Raw genomic sequence first — 17,779 nt, 5'->3', positions numbered from 1 at the left:
TGCCGTCGTGTTTCTCTCCCCTGAGCTGCACGCCGGCTTACATAGGAATTTTTTTCTTTTTCCAATCCCACTTCTTCTTGGTCAGGTTTTCTCTGTAAGCAAGTACGTGTTTGTCAGTTTTTCGCATGATCAGATTAATATGAGGGTGGATTAATGTGTTCTGCCCACAGGGAGATGGTGTAGTCGAACAAAAAAAAGACTTGCTCAGACTGAAGAACGCCGGCGTGGTTACTTCTGGCATAAAACAGAAAAGTTTGGAAGGTCTTACAATAGACTGAAGTAATTAAAAATGTACTTCCATTGCCCTTACTTCAGATACTTCACACCTAAACATGTGGAAATTTTACTTAGGCTTCTGAAACATATGAAAGCTTCATGGGATTAGTAGTATGAGCGGGGGGGCAGTGGGAATAAGGTAGCTGTCTCTTCTTTCTGTAAAGCGCTTGTGGAGCACAAAGGAAGCCGTGACCCTTCATTCAGACCGTTCAGCCCCTGTGGAGGAACATGTCGACCTCACTGGGCAGGCTGCGGGAGGCTATTGAATGGCACTTGAGTATTATAATGTATCTCATTTAGATTGCTTAGTGTTACTCTCCATGGGAGAAGTTGAACTTAAATGGGAGAAAGTATATTCTTTTCAGAGTACAGACATGTGGAGAAGCACCAAGGTTCAAGCATGCCCGAAGTTATTAGAAACATAACGTGCCTGCTGGGTGTAATAAATTTACAGGTATAACCTGGAGACAAGAAGTAGGAAGAACAGTTTTTTTTGACAAAACCATACAGAAACTGGCTCTGTTTTCTGTTTATCATGTGTATAATAACACATGAAGTGTGGGTGGTAAAGCTGTAAGAATGTGTACTACTGGTGCACAAGTAGTGCTATGGATGGATTCAATAAAAAAAAAGTGGTAGTAGAATAGTCTGTTTATGATGTGCATAAGTTTTATACTGTTAGATTTTTATAGGAGAAGAATGGTGAAATTACTAATGCGATTAGGTTCTAGTAAATAAGGGTAAAATCAAGTAAGCACACCAGTTTAAAAGTTCTTTCTAATTGGGTTTTTTGTTTTGGACTGCTTGGAAATTATACATGTACACTAAACACTGTAATAGAAGCACTGTTTTTTCCCTGTGTGGGTTGGGGGGAGGGGGGTTGTCTTTAAAGTGGAAAGAGCAAAAATCAAATGGGTTGCTTGCTCAATATGTCTTGGGAACAACCTGTAATAACAAGATTAGGTTGACTGCATTGCTTTCCTTTGTTACAGGGCCTGCGGTTTGAGGTGGTTCCATCCTGGTTTAAGGAGACACTTGAAAAGTCATCTTTTGCAGCCCCTTATGAGTATGCTGTGGAAACAGCAAAACAGAAAGCTCTTGAAGTAGCAAACAGAATGCATGCAGTAAGTTACCAGCTATTTCGGCAATGAGATTTTTGTCTTTAAGTAGTGCATGTTACTGTGACTTAATTTGCGTGTACTACTTAGGTGGTCTCTGAGTGCATTTTCCCCACTAGAGGGAAATGGAAGTTCTCTGTCATTTGTGAAAGATAGCTTCCTGAAATTAGCTCACCTAATCAAAAGCAGGTCTCATGCCTGCAGTTCGGGCTTTCCATAAACAGAAGTGGCCTGCATCTCGTCAGCAGTGTACCTACTTTCGCTTGGGTTGTATACTTGGTAGTTCCTTGTAACAGTCAGGTGTGTGGCTGGATCTTATCCTGACACAGGATTGTACCTGTTCATTCCAGGTATTTGTTGACTGTGGAGGCAGATTCTATAGAAAAACACACTGATGTAAATCCAGTGCTTTGCTGTAGCTTTCATTGAACAGTAGTTCAGTTGAACAGTTGTGACAAGAGAATAGCTCAGAATTTGTGAGTATAGAGGTGCTGGAAGAAAGCAGAAAAAGAAGACATGTTCTGTTTTAAAGCATTGTGGACAAAGAAACGAGCAATTTCATTTTAAGAAGGGAGAAGCTGATGTGATTTCAGGTTCTGTAGTCAAGGCATCCATTTTGTATCAAAACCAGTGGTACAACTTACACCATCAGTGGCGTATTTGACTTTGCCCTTGGCTGTGATCACTGTGTTTGAGCACATAAGGCTGTTCTCTACCAGAACCTATTCAGAAGTCTAGCTGATTAGATCCCACAAAATGTACCATAATAATTTCCTAATAATATAGCTCTGAAAGAGAGGAGTATGTTTGTCGAACCTGTACTGATGGCAGAAAAGGAATGTTGAACACTTTAAACCAACAACGTTGCCAGATATCACCATTCTTCAAAGCAAATATTGCATGATCTCCTATGTAAATCGTTATCCAGCTTTCCGTTGACTTCTTTTCAGAGAATCGTGTGACATTAGGAGAGTGGATTTTAAACCCAACCTCGCTAACTGACTTACATTGGGCTTTCATTGCAAAACACTATGCTGGCGATAATGCTAGTTCAGTGGATTTCAAAATGCTGCTTCATACAGGATTTTTTTTTAATGATAGCTTTAATTAGTTCTACTATTTAAAGCACATCAACAGCCTTTCTATAGAAGAATCACCTCCCTACAAAGTTTTTCATATAATGATCACAGTTACAGACAAGTTTCCTGTCTTGCTTTGTTAAATAATAACTGTGTACCTCATAACGTGCAAGTAGATCAAAACTCAGCTATAAGAACATATTATAGTTTAAAGCCAAGAAAAGGCTACAAGGAATCTTTATATAACCCTACCTCTCAGTTCCCCAGAATGGTCTGTGTGTGTTCCCTTTTGAGAGAGATAAGCAAAGTGTAGCTAAAGAAAGTTTGGGGTTTTTTCAGCAAAACTTGGCTTGGAAAAATCATCCTAGAGGGCTTCAATGCTGTATTCCCTGACTTCCATACACTGGGCACTTCTTTTAAAGGAATTCTGTATGCCACCTTGAAGATCAGGTTGACCTTTGAGAATGCAATTAGTTCTTTACTGAGTGCATTTGTTCATCAGTAACATATTTGGGCAAAATCGTGACCTGAGAATGGTCTGCTCAAGCCTCCTGTTTTCCTCCTTTTATGGTGATATAAATGATTACTATTTTGTAAACAATGCAAAAGGAGAAACAGTGTCTTGTTTTCAGGTCAGTGTAGAGCCCTACCTGTAAACCGGCGAACTCATGTTTTCTTACCTTAAGTTTTAAAAGGTTTTGTTGTTTCTACCTCTTTTGAGAAATACCTTCTTTCTTTATGCCTTTGCAGAAACACCTGAGAACACCTGATGTTGTCATAGGAGCAGACACTATTGTGGTAAGAAGTCTTATGTGGTTTAGCATTGTTTTAATTTGTGACAAGTGTAGAAAATACTTGTATCTTTAGGTTTGAAGTTAAAGTTTGAAAACTGTCTTCACTGAGAAGTTATACCCGCAGTATGATGTGTCTCTTGGGTTTTGTGGGTGTGGGTTTTCAGGTTTTTTTCCCAACAAGGAAATTTTTGATATCTTGAGTGCTAGAAGCCTTGCTGCTGTTTTTGCAGAGACACTAGTATTGCATAAGTATTGCCTTGGATCCTCTAGTATGTAATAGAAATTCTGTTCTCGGGCAACTGTTGACTGTCAGGAAGTCCAGATTATGTGAACTGTTCAATATTGTGCCTTGTAGCGGGCATCACTTTATACCTGTCATCTCCACAGAGACAGTGAGCGGTTAAGGACAGAAGAAGTTGAATTATGCTTTTGTTTGAGAGCTGCAGCCACTGGAGGGTAGAGTGTTGCACTCATTATGTGCTTGACACTAAATTACCTGTTCTACCAAAGTGTCTGTGCTTCTTGCTCTACTCAGTAGACTCATGTTTGAAGCCCTGGCTGAAATCATGGTTTAAACATAATTTCTGACCTCAGTTTCTGAAAAGTAAGAAAAAGCAGCACACTCACGCTGTCTTCCTGTTTTAGACTGTGGATGAGCAGATCCTGGAGAAACCAGTTGATAAGCAAGATGCGTATAGGATGCTGTCAAGGTCTGTAGTTTTAAGTAAGATTCCAAATGTGTATATTAAGCTGTTTTAAAAGAAGCTGTACAGATTCCTTGATGTATATGACGAACTCTGTGGACACAAATTTTTCAATCATTTTTAAATAGTGTAAGCCAGTTCTGCCACTGAAAAAGTTAGACCTGTTTTTACGTTACCCACAGCTGCTTGCTCTTGCCCCTTCACCTGAGGAAGCTGATCAGGGACATAGTGAACCATTTTGTTTTCGCTTTGATTAGTTTTCAGAGTCACTTATCACAAGACTGTATGTATGCTTCAGCTGGTACAGGAAGGGGAGATCTGGAGAGAAATCATGATGTGAAAGAGGACAGAACCATCATAGAAGCGGTTTGAGGCTTGACATTTAATGGAAGAATATTGCATGTACAAGAAAGTACATGGTGATACATGTCCATGGACAATCGCTTTATATTCTATAGTGTAACTGAGGAAGAAAAATCTACTTCCATCAGTGTTTTCCATGGATGATGGGCTGGTGTTTTTTGAGGCTTCTGCTTTTTTCCTAAAGGATATTTTTCCCTACAAGCTTAATGTTACGTTGTAGCACTCTCTTTTTTTAAGAAACACCAACTAAATAAGTCTAGTCACCTCCTTTCTGAAGGATGACATGATAAATCCCTTAGTCACGCTTCTGTTTTATGGGGGGAATACAGAAAAGGTGCACTACTTGTTTCACCAGTTTACGCTCTAACTCGGGCATCCCCTAAAGAGAGAATACAAGTGGCTTGGTAGTTTTTGGAGTTTTGCTCTGTAAGTCTATTTTAAATAATTTTTTTATAATTGATGACTTAGGCTGAATTTTTGATCCTTTGTGGCATGTTACTAACTTAAAAGTAGTAGTCTTTTTTTTTAAAGTGACAGCAGCATATGTTATTAGTAGGAGATTCTCAAAGGAGTCTGTCTGGCAAGAGATTTCTCACAACTGCTTTTGCTTGAAATCATGCCAAGTTTGGTTAGTTCAAAAATAGTATTTTTTTTTAACAGCGCTTAGTCTACTTCTAACACATGCAAATGTTTTGGCTTTTTTTTAAGTTCAGTAGGTCAGTCTTTTAATCATGGATATGAAATGCACTTAAAATTTAGTTTAGAACTCCTTTTAATTTTGTTCTATATGAACAGGAAGAAATGCAGACAAGATATATATTTGCATATATCCAGGGTGTCAGATTAAAATTTTCACTCACTGTTTCATCTTACAATTAATTATGTGGAATCTTGTGGGGGATAGTAAGAGTGTGAGATGCTTCTGATCACATCAAATAATAGCCTGGCTAATCTCTAGGAGACTATTCCTTAATTAGTCTCTTCAAAGACCCAAGTTCTCATGCTATTTATTTTACTTCCATTGCTTACACATTAGATTAATAAATTTAAAGCCCTCAAAATTAATCGGCCACAGTGTGGCGCTCTGGAGCCACTACAAGAGAGCACATGCGTGTGGGGTAAGTGAATATAGGCTCTCTTCCTCAACACTCTGCATCTGTTACTCTGGCTTGCCATGGGATCCCTGGGGGCCAGTCTGGATTAAATGAGTACGTAAACTCTAGTTGCCTGTCACTTGTTTAGTCTAAGTTGCATCATCTAGCTATTTATTGCCAGCTTTCAGGGAAGATGCCTGTAATGGTAATGTTTGTGCTGATTGGCTTTTATGCATTTGAAATAGTCACTTCTCTCTGCGTACACTAAATAAGCTGATACCATGGACTACTGTTCCAAATTGTGGACATCGGTACAAGTGAGGTTTTGGAGACTTGAAATAACTGAATCTCTTGATAGTATTTTTTTGTTTTGCCAATGTCTTTTCACCTATAATTGAAATAAAATAACAAAATAAAACGTATTTAGTCAGGATACATGTCAGAGCCATCAAATGATGTATTAATATAATGGTCTGTTTCTCAGGCTGTAGTGACACAATCATGTAGAACATTTTTGTGCATGACAGATTTCATAAAAGTGTTGCTTAATGCACATTTTTTCCCTGACAGGTTGAGTGGGAAAGAGCACAGTGTGTTCACAGGAGTGGCTATTATACATTGCAGCAGTAAAGGTACATGTGTCATTTTATTTAAACTCAGCATTTTCATTAAAAATTACTATCATAAGGACTTGTACAAGTGAAGAAACAGGATGGAAATTTTTCATATACAGTCTGAATTGGCTTCCTATTCAAGATGAGAATTACCTTACCAATATATAAATTAAAAACTCCCCACAAAAGCCAACCTTCTTACTGTATTCAGTTTTCACACAGGAAAGAGGATGACAAAATACGACAGACTTTAGAAATGCTGTCTCTGAAAGCTATGGGACTAATTAAAAGACCAGTGTAAATTGTGGGAATATTCTAAATGAAATTCAATTAAGGCACTACAAACTGCGCTGAATCTGATCCATATTAACTTTATTCCTGTGTTCTAGTTACTCTAGGTGATGGATACAAGCGGTTGCCGTATCTGAGGATGACAAAATACGACAGACTTTAGAAATGCTGTCTCTGAAAGCTATGGGACTAATTAAAAGACCAGTGTAAATTGTGGGAATATTCTAAATGAAATTCAATTAAGGCACTACAAACTGCGCTGAATCTGATCCATATTAACTTTATTCCTGTGTTCTAGTTACTCTAGGTGATGGATACAAGCGGTTGCCGTATCTGTAGTTACTTCATTTTTCAGTAAATAAGGGAAACTTTAGAGCCCATTTTTAGGGGGTGAGTGAAGTAATGGCTTAATGCCTCAGACAGTTAATGAACTGTAGGGAGCAATACATCAATGTTCTTTATAAGATAATTTACACAGTAAGGAAGTGGTTTTTATGAGAACTGTGCCATTAATATAATTTGAGTAGTGTTTGGTTTGAGGGACTTCCTCTGATAATTATGCCAATATTCTTTTAGTGGAACTTTTGCAAGGATCATTTGTCTGAAATTTCACTGGACATAGTCTTTCTGTAGACAAATTATTTACAGCTTTTAGTCTTTACGGGGATGATTGCTCTTAACTCTTGTAACAGAAATAGTCAGTGAACCAGTACCCTTACTAATATGCTAGTACAGTAGAAAGAGAGCTGCTGCGAAAGAAATAAAACATGTTATCAATGGGTTCCTGTGAGCAATCCAGCAAGAATAATAATGCCTTTCATTGTTTAGGAAGACAGTAAAAGTGCACACAACTGCAGTACTGATGGTATGACAGCACGTCTCATTTGAAGTTTACAAATTTTAGCCACATCATATTTAAATGAATAAAAATACCATAAGTCTGTATATTCCCCAAATGATGCAATCAATGGAAGAGTTTTCTAGAATACATTTTTAGTTATAATTACAATGCTGTTGTTAAGTACCACATGTTACAGATGGAATTTTCATCTTGAGCTGATTGGTTTTTTTATCAATACTGAAAGACGTAGTAATATGTCTTCATATGCAACAACTTTTTTATTTCATCTGGGTCATTAAATGTTTTTTCAACACTAACGCCATTATCAGTTGGTTAGTGTATTCTTCCCTTGGTCTGTACTGTGGATCTTTCTTACTCTCCCTCAAGAATTTCCACTGCTGTCAGAACAGCAGTAACAGGAGATGCTGACCTTGATTTTTATAGGAAAAAGTAGAGAGAACTACTAACCTGTAACGTGCATGCTCATTTGTGCAAGGCTGTTTCCTTTTAAACATATTTTGGAAAAGCCTCCATCTGCAATGATATCAGATTCACAGTGTACCACATGCAGCAGGGTCCACACCCAGGTGTGCAGTACTGTATTGCACCTCTGGCCTTCTCTCAACCACTTCTAGATACAGAAGTCTGACATAATCTTGTTACTTCTTGAGAGATGATATGAAAATGACGCTGATGGTTACTGATGGGACTGCTGGATGCCTGAGTCTGCAGTACAGATACAGCTGCACATTCACATTCAAGCATTTGTAACAGCTACGTGTTTAACTATGATGTGTTGTTAAGAGTTCTTTGACAACAGTCATAAAGTTAGAAGGGTGTTTGTAGTCTTCTTTGTACAAGGTGCTGGATGTGAATCTATGATTCTATGTGTGTGCTGGATGTGTATGCTAGCTCTGCATAAGCATTGTTAATTTAAGAGTGCATCCCACACAGGGAGAGCAACCTGTTAGCCCCAAGACAGGACTGCAGAGGTTGAAAATGCAAGTTTTTACTTTTTGGGGGAAGTTGAGTCCACTGTCATAGAATCCTAGAATAGTTTGGGTTGGAAGGGACCTCTAAAGGTCATCTAGTCCAACCCCCCTGCCGTGGGCAGGGACATCTTCAACTAGATCAGGTTGTTCAGAGCCCCGTCCAACCTGACCTTGAGTGTGTCCAGCACATTATTAGTCATTCCATACATCTGTGTAGTATCTTTAATTTTTTCCCAAGCAAAAACATCAAATGAATATGAACTGAAATAAAACTGAGATGTTATACTCTCTAAACTACAATTTCTGTTTCTAATAACACCTCTTCCTTTCTGTAGATAATCAGCTAGAAACAGAAGTCACTGATTTCTATGAAGAAACTAAAGTAAAATTTTCTGACCTGTCTGAAGAGCTCTTATGGGAGTACATTCATAGCGGGGAGCCAATGTAAGTAAGACCCTGAAGCTATCACACAGTACTTGAGAATAGGCCTTAGGGTATGTTACTAGCCACCAGCATAAACCATTTTGCCCTGTGTTCTGTGAAATTTTGCTGTGTGTATATGATAAATGATAGTATGGGTGATGCAAGTTGAGTGTTCTGTTCTTGTCTAGAACTATCATTCCTCCAGGGAAAGTGAGCTACCTTTTTAGTACCCTAACAATTTTGAAAAGTGAAGACTGTCGAAATACTCTGGATTAGGGCAAGCACTCATGCAATATAGAATTACCTCTCTGTTAACAGAGGCATTCAGGGAGTTTGAATACCTGAGACAATGGGAAGTTCTCATTATAAAACAGGTGAATAGAGTGAGTATTGGATAATCATGGTATTGGAGAACTTTACTGAAAGAAGCCAGAACTTGGTTTATTTAGTTTATCAAAATCGCACTGTTCTGATGCAAGAAATGCCAACTTAATTTTCACTTATTCTTGTGGCCAGCTTATATGTGTTCTTATTCCGTAATTGTCTCTCAGCTTATGTGTTTCCTCTACCTTTGCAATATACTAGTTACTTACAGACAACATTGATTCCACAGAAGAAATAGGATGAGAACAGAATGCCTAACTACTCCTAAGATGAAGTTGACTAGATTGTTTAAAAAAAAAAAAAAAGTACTTACTTGGAGACAACAAGGGAATGTTGGTGACTATGGAATTTGCCTTTCCTTTGTGTTAGCTGAAGCTTAGTGAATGCAAATCAAACCATAGTTAGCACTATGGACTGCATATCTGGTGATCTGAGGTGAACTTTTGCCTCTGTAACTTCAATTTTGACTGTGTAAGAATATCAGTCGTGGTGTTTTTTACACTCAGTTGTGCTATAAAACAATACAGTCATGTTTTACTGGGGAAAGAGGAACCAGTGTAGACTTTGGATTTATTTAAGTGCTTATGTGTGAATGAGGCATACTTTCTGAACATGTAAGGTTCCCAGCTTATTAGAGACTGAAGCAAAATTGGATTATACAGAGAAGAATCTTTTGGCAAGAATAAAATTTGTAACAGAAATTCCTAGTTAGGTTTTTGGAAGGTGATCTTTAGTATGCAGCTGACCAGAAAGTTGCAGTTTGAAGGAGAAATGACCGTGGGTTTTCAGGAAGAATGTCAGGTTGAAAAATATTTCAGAAATTCTGATTATTTCCTCTGGAAGAAAATATGCTTTAGCAGTGCTGCGCTGCAGCAAAATGGCTCATGAGCAGCACTGGGTAATTCTGTTCATTCTGCTAAACAGGGTGTGTGACAGCAAGGGTTTCTCAGGGACCAAAGGTTCAGAGGATGTATTTCGTTACTCTCTGGAGCAGAAGCCAATCAATCTTCATTCATATAATCAAGAGGATAGGAAGCATTTGCTCTGGCCTTGGGAAGGAACTACTAAATATAGTGTCCTATAAATTTTGCAAAACAGTAAGAAGTCTCTCACGGGGTTTTTTGTTTGGTTGGGTTTTTTTTTTGTCCCCTCCTCCGTGGCCACCCGTACCGGTTACACATTTATGTACATACAGGTTTTTCTAAACACTATTGCAGTTCAAGTGACCATTTGTTTCTTTTTTTTTAATGGCAACTTAATTTGTGAAATCATACGAGACTTAATGGTCACATGAAAAATGAAAAGAAAATTGACTCTCTTGTGCTGTTGAGGATTGGATTGAGTTCTTTTTATAGCAGGGACAAAATTGGCGTATAGTATTTTAAGAGTCAGTCACTGGTGACACAGGAACTAATTCTAAAAACATATAGATGGCTCAAAGTATGAACAAGGGAGGAGTGAAAAGCACTATTTTGGCTGCAGAAAGATGGCCTTTCCTTTTCTGTTTTATTGCTGTTCCTCTTTCCCGCCAAGGATTTTCTTCCTGCTGGCAGGGTCTCTTTCTTCTTTTCTGGCTCTCTGTAGAAAGAGGGCTGGACCATAGTAATCCTAACTGTTTTGGGTTTGTGTAACGACTAGACTTAGTTCCTGCCAGCCTCTTTGACCCAGCTTTTTTGGTAATCTTTCCCTTGTGAACAACTTCCTCTGTCTCTGCTCACAACTTCCACTCTGAAGATCCTATGTGGTTTTTGGTAGCTCTGCTCTGAACGGTGGCAATGAAACCAAAGGACCCTACTGCACTCTGGGAAAGAGGTGATTACAGAGGCTGGAGTTCTACAGTTTCAGACTTAACTATGAAGTAATAAAATGTAGAATGTAAATGTCTAACTTTCTTCCCTTGTATGATTTCTCTTAAGAGTTATTTCCTTCAAAGCTATAGCAAATATATCTTTTAGATTTTATGAGTAATTACAGTCTCACAGCACAAATTAGCTCATGGATAGCTTGAGGTTATCAGCTCTTAGAGCATAAGAGCAAAAATCTTCCCGGTGCAGGATTACAGAAGTAAGGGGAGCTGTACTGTTCTTATACTAGAATTAACTTTGAATATTGTTTTTAATCTATTGTGTTGCTACAGTTGACTCCCTCAGCATGTAATAGCTGTTCTACATTCACCAGAACTTACGAGCAAATCTCTTTCTTGTACCTGCCTACCTCTGCTCCTTTGCAAGTTCCTTTGCAAATGGAAATGCATCTCTGACTGGTTCCATGACGCGTGTATGCTGACCGGGCATCTAGGTGTTGCCTCTCCCAAGAGATAGGCGACCAAATTCTGCTTCTCCTTACCTCTGTCGTGCCAGTAGTTTTTGTCTCTCTGCTCTACAAAACCACTAACTTCATATTTAAAGGAACTAAAGGTGGCATTTGTCTGATTTGTAGATATGTGAAGATAACTAAGCTTGGGTATCCAGTCAACTAACTAATAGGTGATAGAGATGCAAGAAATTAGTGTACAGCTTCTAATGTATTTGAAATGTTTGCTTCAGTAAAGATGAACTTTGTCAGTGATGTATCTATATCTTTCTGACTGTTAGTGAAGCCCAGTCACTAGCTCAGATGGGCTCTAATGTGACTGAAATTTGTCTGTATTTCTACTAATGCAACTGTATAGGCCAAGACACATGTATAACTGTCATACATGTGTTCTTGCCTTTGGAAACCCACCTAAAACCTAGCCAAGCATCTCCTTTCATCTGTAGGAGCAGTAGTGCTTGTTAGTGCAACAGTGATTTATTTGATCATTGGCTCTGTGTTGGATAATTCACTATTGTATGCATGGATAAACTATTTTGTGGCATGACTAAAGTTAGAGTTCTACAGCTAATAAAGGAAATGTGCTTTTCAAGAATTACCTCTATTTTACTGCTTTCTTAATATTTTTTCTCCCATTGTATTGTGTGTGGGTTTGATTGCTGTTTGTGTTTTTTTTTTTAAAAAAGATCAGTGGATGTTGCACACATTCGTGCTGTATTGTGTGGGGGGTTGTTTGTGTGTGGGTTTTTTTGTTTTTTAATCAGTAGGTGTTGCGCACTTTCCTGCTGAAATCATGTATCCCCTACAACAGTCAGTTACTGAAAAATGTTTTGGTTGCAGCAGTGATCTTATTGTTTGTCAAAAGGTCTTTAAAGTGAGTTGTATTTTTTTATTATAATGCAAATTAACTGATGTTGTGCATAGTGTTATAAATGAAGCCTTAAAGTTAGTGCTATGCTAATAAAAGTATCCAGTTACAAAAGCCAGATTAGCCAGAACTAGTTATGAGAGCTCTGTAAATACTGTTATATTCTAGGTTTTAGCATGGAAGACACTTGTTGAAAAATCAATGGAACTGTTACTAACTACATAGCTTCATGCTTTTGCACTTGTAGCTGTAGTAGGATCCAATGACAGAATGTAAAGTTCTGTATAAAAATAAACAAGATGAGGCCAATTGTGTTAATGTCCTTGCTGGCAGTATGACACCACTACTTTTGATGGTCACAATGTTTTTTTGCCTCCCTGTCAGCATATACCAGAATGACTTCATCCTACTGGACTGCTAGTTCATTTTAAAATGAAAAGACTTTTTAGTCATTAGAATATTCCTAATTTAGATGGTGTAAGTCTTAAGTATGTTATAAAAGAAGGAATAATTTAAACAATGACAAAGCTATACAGTGGTGCTTAAAATGGAAGGAAAAGTCCCATTCCCTAGTTTATAGCGATTCAAAAATCCCATTTGCTGGGATGGTGATTCCTCTGTTTCTCTTAGACTATCTGAAAGGGAATCCAGAACTAAGTTCTAAAAATGTAAAGAACTGGTTCTGATCAAATCGTAAGATAAAAAATCTACAACCTTCTTTGTGTAGTAAACTTCTTTCACAAATAGTTTGTGTGATTCCATACTATCTGAAGTTAATAGATCTGAGACTGACTGACCTTTGGTTTCAAAGCTTGCTGACTTAGGCTTTCAGATTCTGGTGTTATCATGTAGTAAGCATACTTCTAACTGCCTTGTTCCTTATATGTGAACAGTAAAATTGTTGCGTCTATTGCAGCTTATCTGCCTGTATGCATTTCCATTCCACACAGTGGAATTTGCATAATTACACCTAAAGACAAATTAGTTTTCCAAGGTTACTTTCTGTGAAAATACATTCCTGTGCCAAGTTACTAGTATTACCTTGACATCTAAGAGCGCAGTGTTGTGAACCACAACTCTACTTATATCTCAGAGGGTTACACAAGAATTGGATAGGGCTGAATGGGATAGTAGTGGATTTTGTATTTAGATACAAAAGGATAAAGATAGATGCAGGTTGCTCCTCCCCAAGAAAGTCTTATCTTCCTGATCCTCATTTGAGATATTCCTATGACTGAGATCCGCAAGTCGCCTCTTGTGGAATAGAGCTAGGTCAGTATGCAGCTGCGTGACCCAGTGGCAATGTTGGTCTCAGTGACTCTTGCTGTTACCTTTTTGGTAGCCAGGACTTGGAGAATGCTGGGTAACCTATGGCAACACAATCTGACTGCAGTCAGCTGATGGACCTCCTGCTTAGGTGACTGTGGCACTTGGACCGTGTGAAGCATAAAGACTACTCACCCTTAGTAGAAATACTGATCCTTATATTTATCTTGTGATTTATAAATTGAAGTGTTGAGCCTAACTAGTAGATTGAATCCACCTCTAACTTGAGTACACTAGTGTTTATTCCAGACTCTGCAGTACTGGTGGATTATTTGTGTTCTGTGCTACCTTTACTCTTAACCTTAATTAGATCTATGTCGTTTTTGCTTTCTCTCCCCCAGGGACAAGGCTGGTGGATACGGAATCCAGGCCCTTGGTGGAATGTTAGTTGAGTATGTCCACGGAGACTTCTTGAATGTGGTGGGATTTCCTCTGAATCACTTCTGCAAAAAGCTGGCAGAATTATACTATCAGCCCCCTAAACATAATGTACAACATAAAAAGTATGACTCTATCCCTTCCGTGGACACTTTTGAGAACCTAAGTGATGGAGAAAGTGAATCTTCAAATTTCACAGAGCACAAAGGTGCTAGTAAGTTGGACAGCAGTGGGATGTGTTCCTCAGGAGCTATTTACAATTCCGAAAACAGTTCTAGTGTCAGAACTGGTTTTATGGTACCTTTGGAAAATCAGAATGGAGTGTTGGAAAGTGCAGCAAAACTTCCATCTAAAGTTCTAGAGCTGATGGATGGTTTTAGAGCTTCAAAGGTAAGGGCAAAAAATAAAACTACTCATTACATTGCTGACTGATATGATTGTTTCATTGGACTTCAATATATAGCAGGTAATTTGAAATACTTGAGCTGGGGTAAGAATGTATTAATAATTAGTATAAAAAGACCACTGAAGTAGCAGAGAATCTAAGATAGCTGAAACTTCTGGTGCAGTGCAGACATTGGGGTTTTTGGTATTTGCTTTTATCTGTTCTGTGAAATTTCAATTACCCATTTGATAAAAATTTTTGTCTCTTGAGAGGAAAAAAGGTTATTTTTTTGGGGTTTTTTTTTTAAACTGAAAACAAGAGCACAGTCAAGCAGGAAGTTATGTTTATGTACACTGCAAAGAAAGCATTTAACATGGTTAACTTATCTGACTTAAAACGGTGACAAGAATTGCATATATTATTTCCTTTCTAACTTTTAATGCTTAGCATTAGAATTCTGTGGAATATCTTAATTTTTTTTTCCCTATTAAGGAGATTTTTTTTTATACACTGCTTCATGTTCCAGGTATGTTTAGCTGAATAATCTCCATGCAGTATCTCATGGAAACATAGATGTAACAGCTTACAAACAGATGGTCTCATGCTCTGTGTAGCAGCCAAGTGTGATGGGAAATGAGTAGCTGGACATTTTAAGTGCTGCCAAGTTTTCTACTCACAGCTCCAGTGTAGTGAAGACAATAGTGGAGAAGGTGAAGGAGAAATGAACACCAATGATTCTAATAGATCACTGATCTCCATCAAGTCATTCTTGTTTTAGGAAGAGGTAAAAAAACTGCTAAAGTGGCAGTGAAATGACAAACCTGGATTTAAAGATACAACAAATTTGAGGGGTGATGGAGGGAAACATGCAAGACAATGGACAATGGTTTTGCTGAAACAGCGGAAAGTTGTACTTGGATCTGAAGGAAAACCATAGTGTGGTCACTGTAGATCTGTGGGCGTGCTGCTTGCAGGCATGCAAAGCAGTGTTGAGAAATTTGGAATAAAGCAGCCTTGAGACTGCTGCGTTTGTGAACTTCCTTCTGTTTCCATAGTGAGTGAGTTTTGATGTATTTGAATGGGTGAGATGATGCTTAGCATTTCTTCAATTTAAGTAAAAAAAATATGGAGAATCATCAGCATTTTGTTGTAGAGAATCATCAGCATTTTGTTGCACATTATGTACACTGTTTACAGTGATGTGATGCCGAATTCGGTTTTGTGCAGTGAAAGATGGTGGAGGCTGTAAATAGAAGCAGAAGCTTTCCTTTCCCACTAATCCAGTGTGAAGTCATTGTATGAAGTGCTGAGTTTCACGTTGAACTAGTTGAAATTTTTTTCCTCAGGGCTTGGATCTTTGTAAAATTAATTACCAGTTGCAATGAACGCTTCCTGTGATCTGACAAAATGCATCATCTCTCCACGTGTAGAATAGGGATAAGAGCACAAAAGCGTTTAGTTTCACAAAAGCTCTCAAGTTCTATTTCATTTTGATCCTTGAGTGTTATTTCAAGGACTTCTTCAAGCAGAGTGAAATCTCCTGCAGGCAAAGATGTTGCTGCCTGTTTTACTCTGAATAGCTGCTGTTGCAGAACAGGAGAGGATCAGGGTTAAATCATACTTTCTCAAACTTAATATGTGTGAAATTTGCATAGTCTGATCTGTACTCAGGCCTTTGGGGTGTTTTCTTCTTTGATTACCCCCCCGCCCTGCATTGAACTGAGAATTACAGAATGGTAGAAGGAGTGATTTGGGTCAGCCAAATTTTTGACCATATCTCCTCACTTTCTCTTTCCTGTTCTTATAGTTTCCAGGTGGTATCAGTCCAAAGATTGGGCAGGTCTTACAAGCCAAATGGTTGTAGACTAGATGCAGTTGGCTCAGTATCGTGAAAGCCTGGATTATAATAAATCCCAGCTATACGTTCTTACTAGAGTAACAGAGGAAACTGTAAAAAGAGGGTGAAGATGATAAACTATATAGACACATAGTACCAGACCTTCCTCTCAAAGTTAATCTCTTTTTCTCCATTTGATTTTTATTAAACAGAATGTCAATCCTTTTTTTTTTTTTTCCTTGACTGCCTTTGATTTTTAAGTACATTATACTTGCATGCAGTTGCAAAGAAATGGATTCTGTGATTGCTGTGTGTGCTTCCACTCTTGTGCTCTACATAAGTTCCTTGGTTTTAGGTGTTTTAACTGTTCCAAAATACTGAAACTGCAGAATTGCAAATTAATTTCAAATGGAGAGGTATATATTATCACATATCATTAACTTTCCTCTCTGGTTTGGTTAGCATATCTCTATGAGTTCAGTTAAGTTTTTCAACTTAGACAGCTGCATTGCCTGTGGGTTTTTCTTTACCATCAGGCTCCAGCTGTTCTCTCTTCCTCATTCCGTAAGTGCATGTTCTATTAAGGTGTGCATGTAGTACAGTTGTGCTCTGAAGTTTTGTTCTTTTTTTCTTCCTTAATTTTTATTAAACAGAGACCAATATTATAGCAACTGAAGCTGTTACACTGCCTGAGTGGAGCTTTCCATTTCCTTACGTTTTGGGTAAATCAAATTTAATTTGATCTTTTGGCCTTGGTTCAGATGCTTAAGAATGTTTGACGTTATGGAACAAGCTTATAGATGGGGATATGCTAAGTATCTGAATAAAGAGGTGGTCTTCATATGAAATGTGTAGGCTGCATTCCAGAATATTTTGAGTTCCCTTCTCTCCCAAACACCTCTGTTAAAAATTCTGTTACTTGGCTAAGATAGTGAAACCCTCTGAGAGGGAAGGAAAGGTATCATAGCAATTTTTAGGAGTTTTGTTAAACTGTGTTGCACGTTTTAAAGAACAGTTGTGTAGAATAATTCTAGGCAAAAGGTATAGTTCTCATGCTTCTTGATTGCAGTCTTTTAAACACAGCATTCTAACAATTTTTTTCCTATATGTAGGCTCTGTTTGTAGCCTCTAAGCTGAAGATGTTTGATCATCTGAAAGATAAAGGTCCACTGAAGGCTGGGGATATTGCAAATGAGGTTGGAACCTCTGTGTGTGGAACAGAAAGACTCCTTGATGCATGTGCTGCTCTTGGATTACTGGAGAAAACACCACAAGGTGACTTAATTTCTCCTCCCCCCAACTGCATATAGTGCTGAAAGACATGTAGGACTGGAAGAGATGCTTTGAAGGTTACAGGCTCTGACTTGATATTGTGGGTAACTTGGATTTGGGGGAAAGGGGAATGGATTGTTGCTTCTTTGCTTTCATTACTAGTAGCTGGAATCGTTTCATCTGGGAGCAGGCTTTATCTAAAGAACACATTCAGGTCTCCTTCCTTAGATTGCTTTTGCTCTCTGGACATAGTACTGACCGAATTTCTAAGAAAAAGTTGTGTCGGCAGTCCCAGGGAGCAGCATAATAGCTCAGATGTATCATCTGCATTTGGGTCACAACAACCCCATGCAGCGCTACAGGCTTGGGGAAGAGTGGCTGGAAAGCTGCCTGTCGGAAAAGGACCTGGGGGTCTTCATCAACAGCC

At 38.3% G+C, this 17,779-nt stretch overlaps 1 protein-coding gene and 1 long non-coding RNA gene across 5 annotated transcripts in view; one reads left to right on the top strand and one right to left on the bottom strand.

Moving 5' to 3' along the window:
- Nucleotides 1-42: 42 nt before the first annotated feature.
- Nucleotides 43-17,779, bottom strand: part of LOC103900639 — a 32,980-nt gene continuing 15,243 nt past the window's right edge. Inside the window, exons 4-5 of one of the 2 annotated variants that reach the window (XR_657679.2) lie at nucleotides 1,570-1,885; nucleotides 43-234 (exon numbers count right to left, since the gene is read on the bottom strand). This is a non-coding gene — a long non-coding RNA (uncharacterized LOC103900639). Of the gene's footprint in view, nucleotides 235-1,569; nucleotides 1,886-4,367; nucleotides 5,817-17,779 lie in introns of those variants that run through there. The other variant, XR_657680.2, reaches the window with a different exon arrangement.
- Nucleotides 1,156-17,779, top strand: part of ASMTL (acetylserotonin O-methyltransferase-like) — a 29,566-nt gene continuing 12,942 nt past the window's right edge. For 2 of the 3 annotated variants that reach the window (XM_009281354.2, XM_009281353.2), the window contains exons 1-7: nucleotides 1,156-1,400; nucleotides 3,224-3,271; nucleotides 3,913-3,977; nucleotides 5,999-6,060; nucleotides 8,502-8,610; nucleotides 13,822-14,248; nucleotides 17,193-17,355. In XM_009281354.2, coding sequence (XP_009279629.1) covers nucleotides 1,392-1,400; nucleotides 3,224-3,271; nucleotides 3,913-3,977; nucleotides 5,999-6,060; nucleotides 8,502-8,610; nucleotides 13,822-14,248; nucleotides 17,193-17,355 — 883 coding nt within the window. In that variant the 5' untranslated portion in view covers nucleotides 1,156-1,391. The remainder of the gene's footprint in view (nucleotides 1,401-3,223; nucleotides 3,272-3,912; nucleotides 3,978-5,998; nucleotides 6,061-8,501; nucleotides 8,611-13,821; nucleotides 14,249-17,192; nucleotides 17,356-17,779) is intronic. The other variant, XM_009281352.2, reaches the window with a different exon arrangement.

Source organism: Aptenodytes forsteri, unplaced genomic scaffold (genome assembly GCF_000699145.1).
Source record: "Aptenodytes forsteri isolate BGI_AS27 unplaced genomic scaffold, ASM69914v1 Scaffold212, whole genome shotgun sequence".
NCBI lineage: Eukaryota > Metazoa > Chordata > Aves > Sphenisciformes > Spheniscidae > Aptenodytes > Aptenodytes forsteri.
The sequence above is the reverse complement of the archived record's forward strand: the minus strand, read 5'-3'. Positions and strand labels throughout refer to the sequence as shown.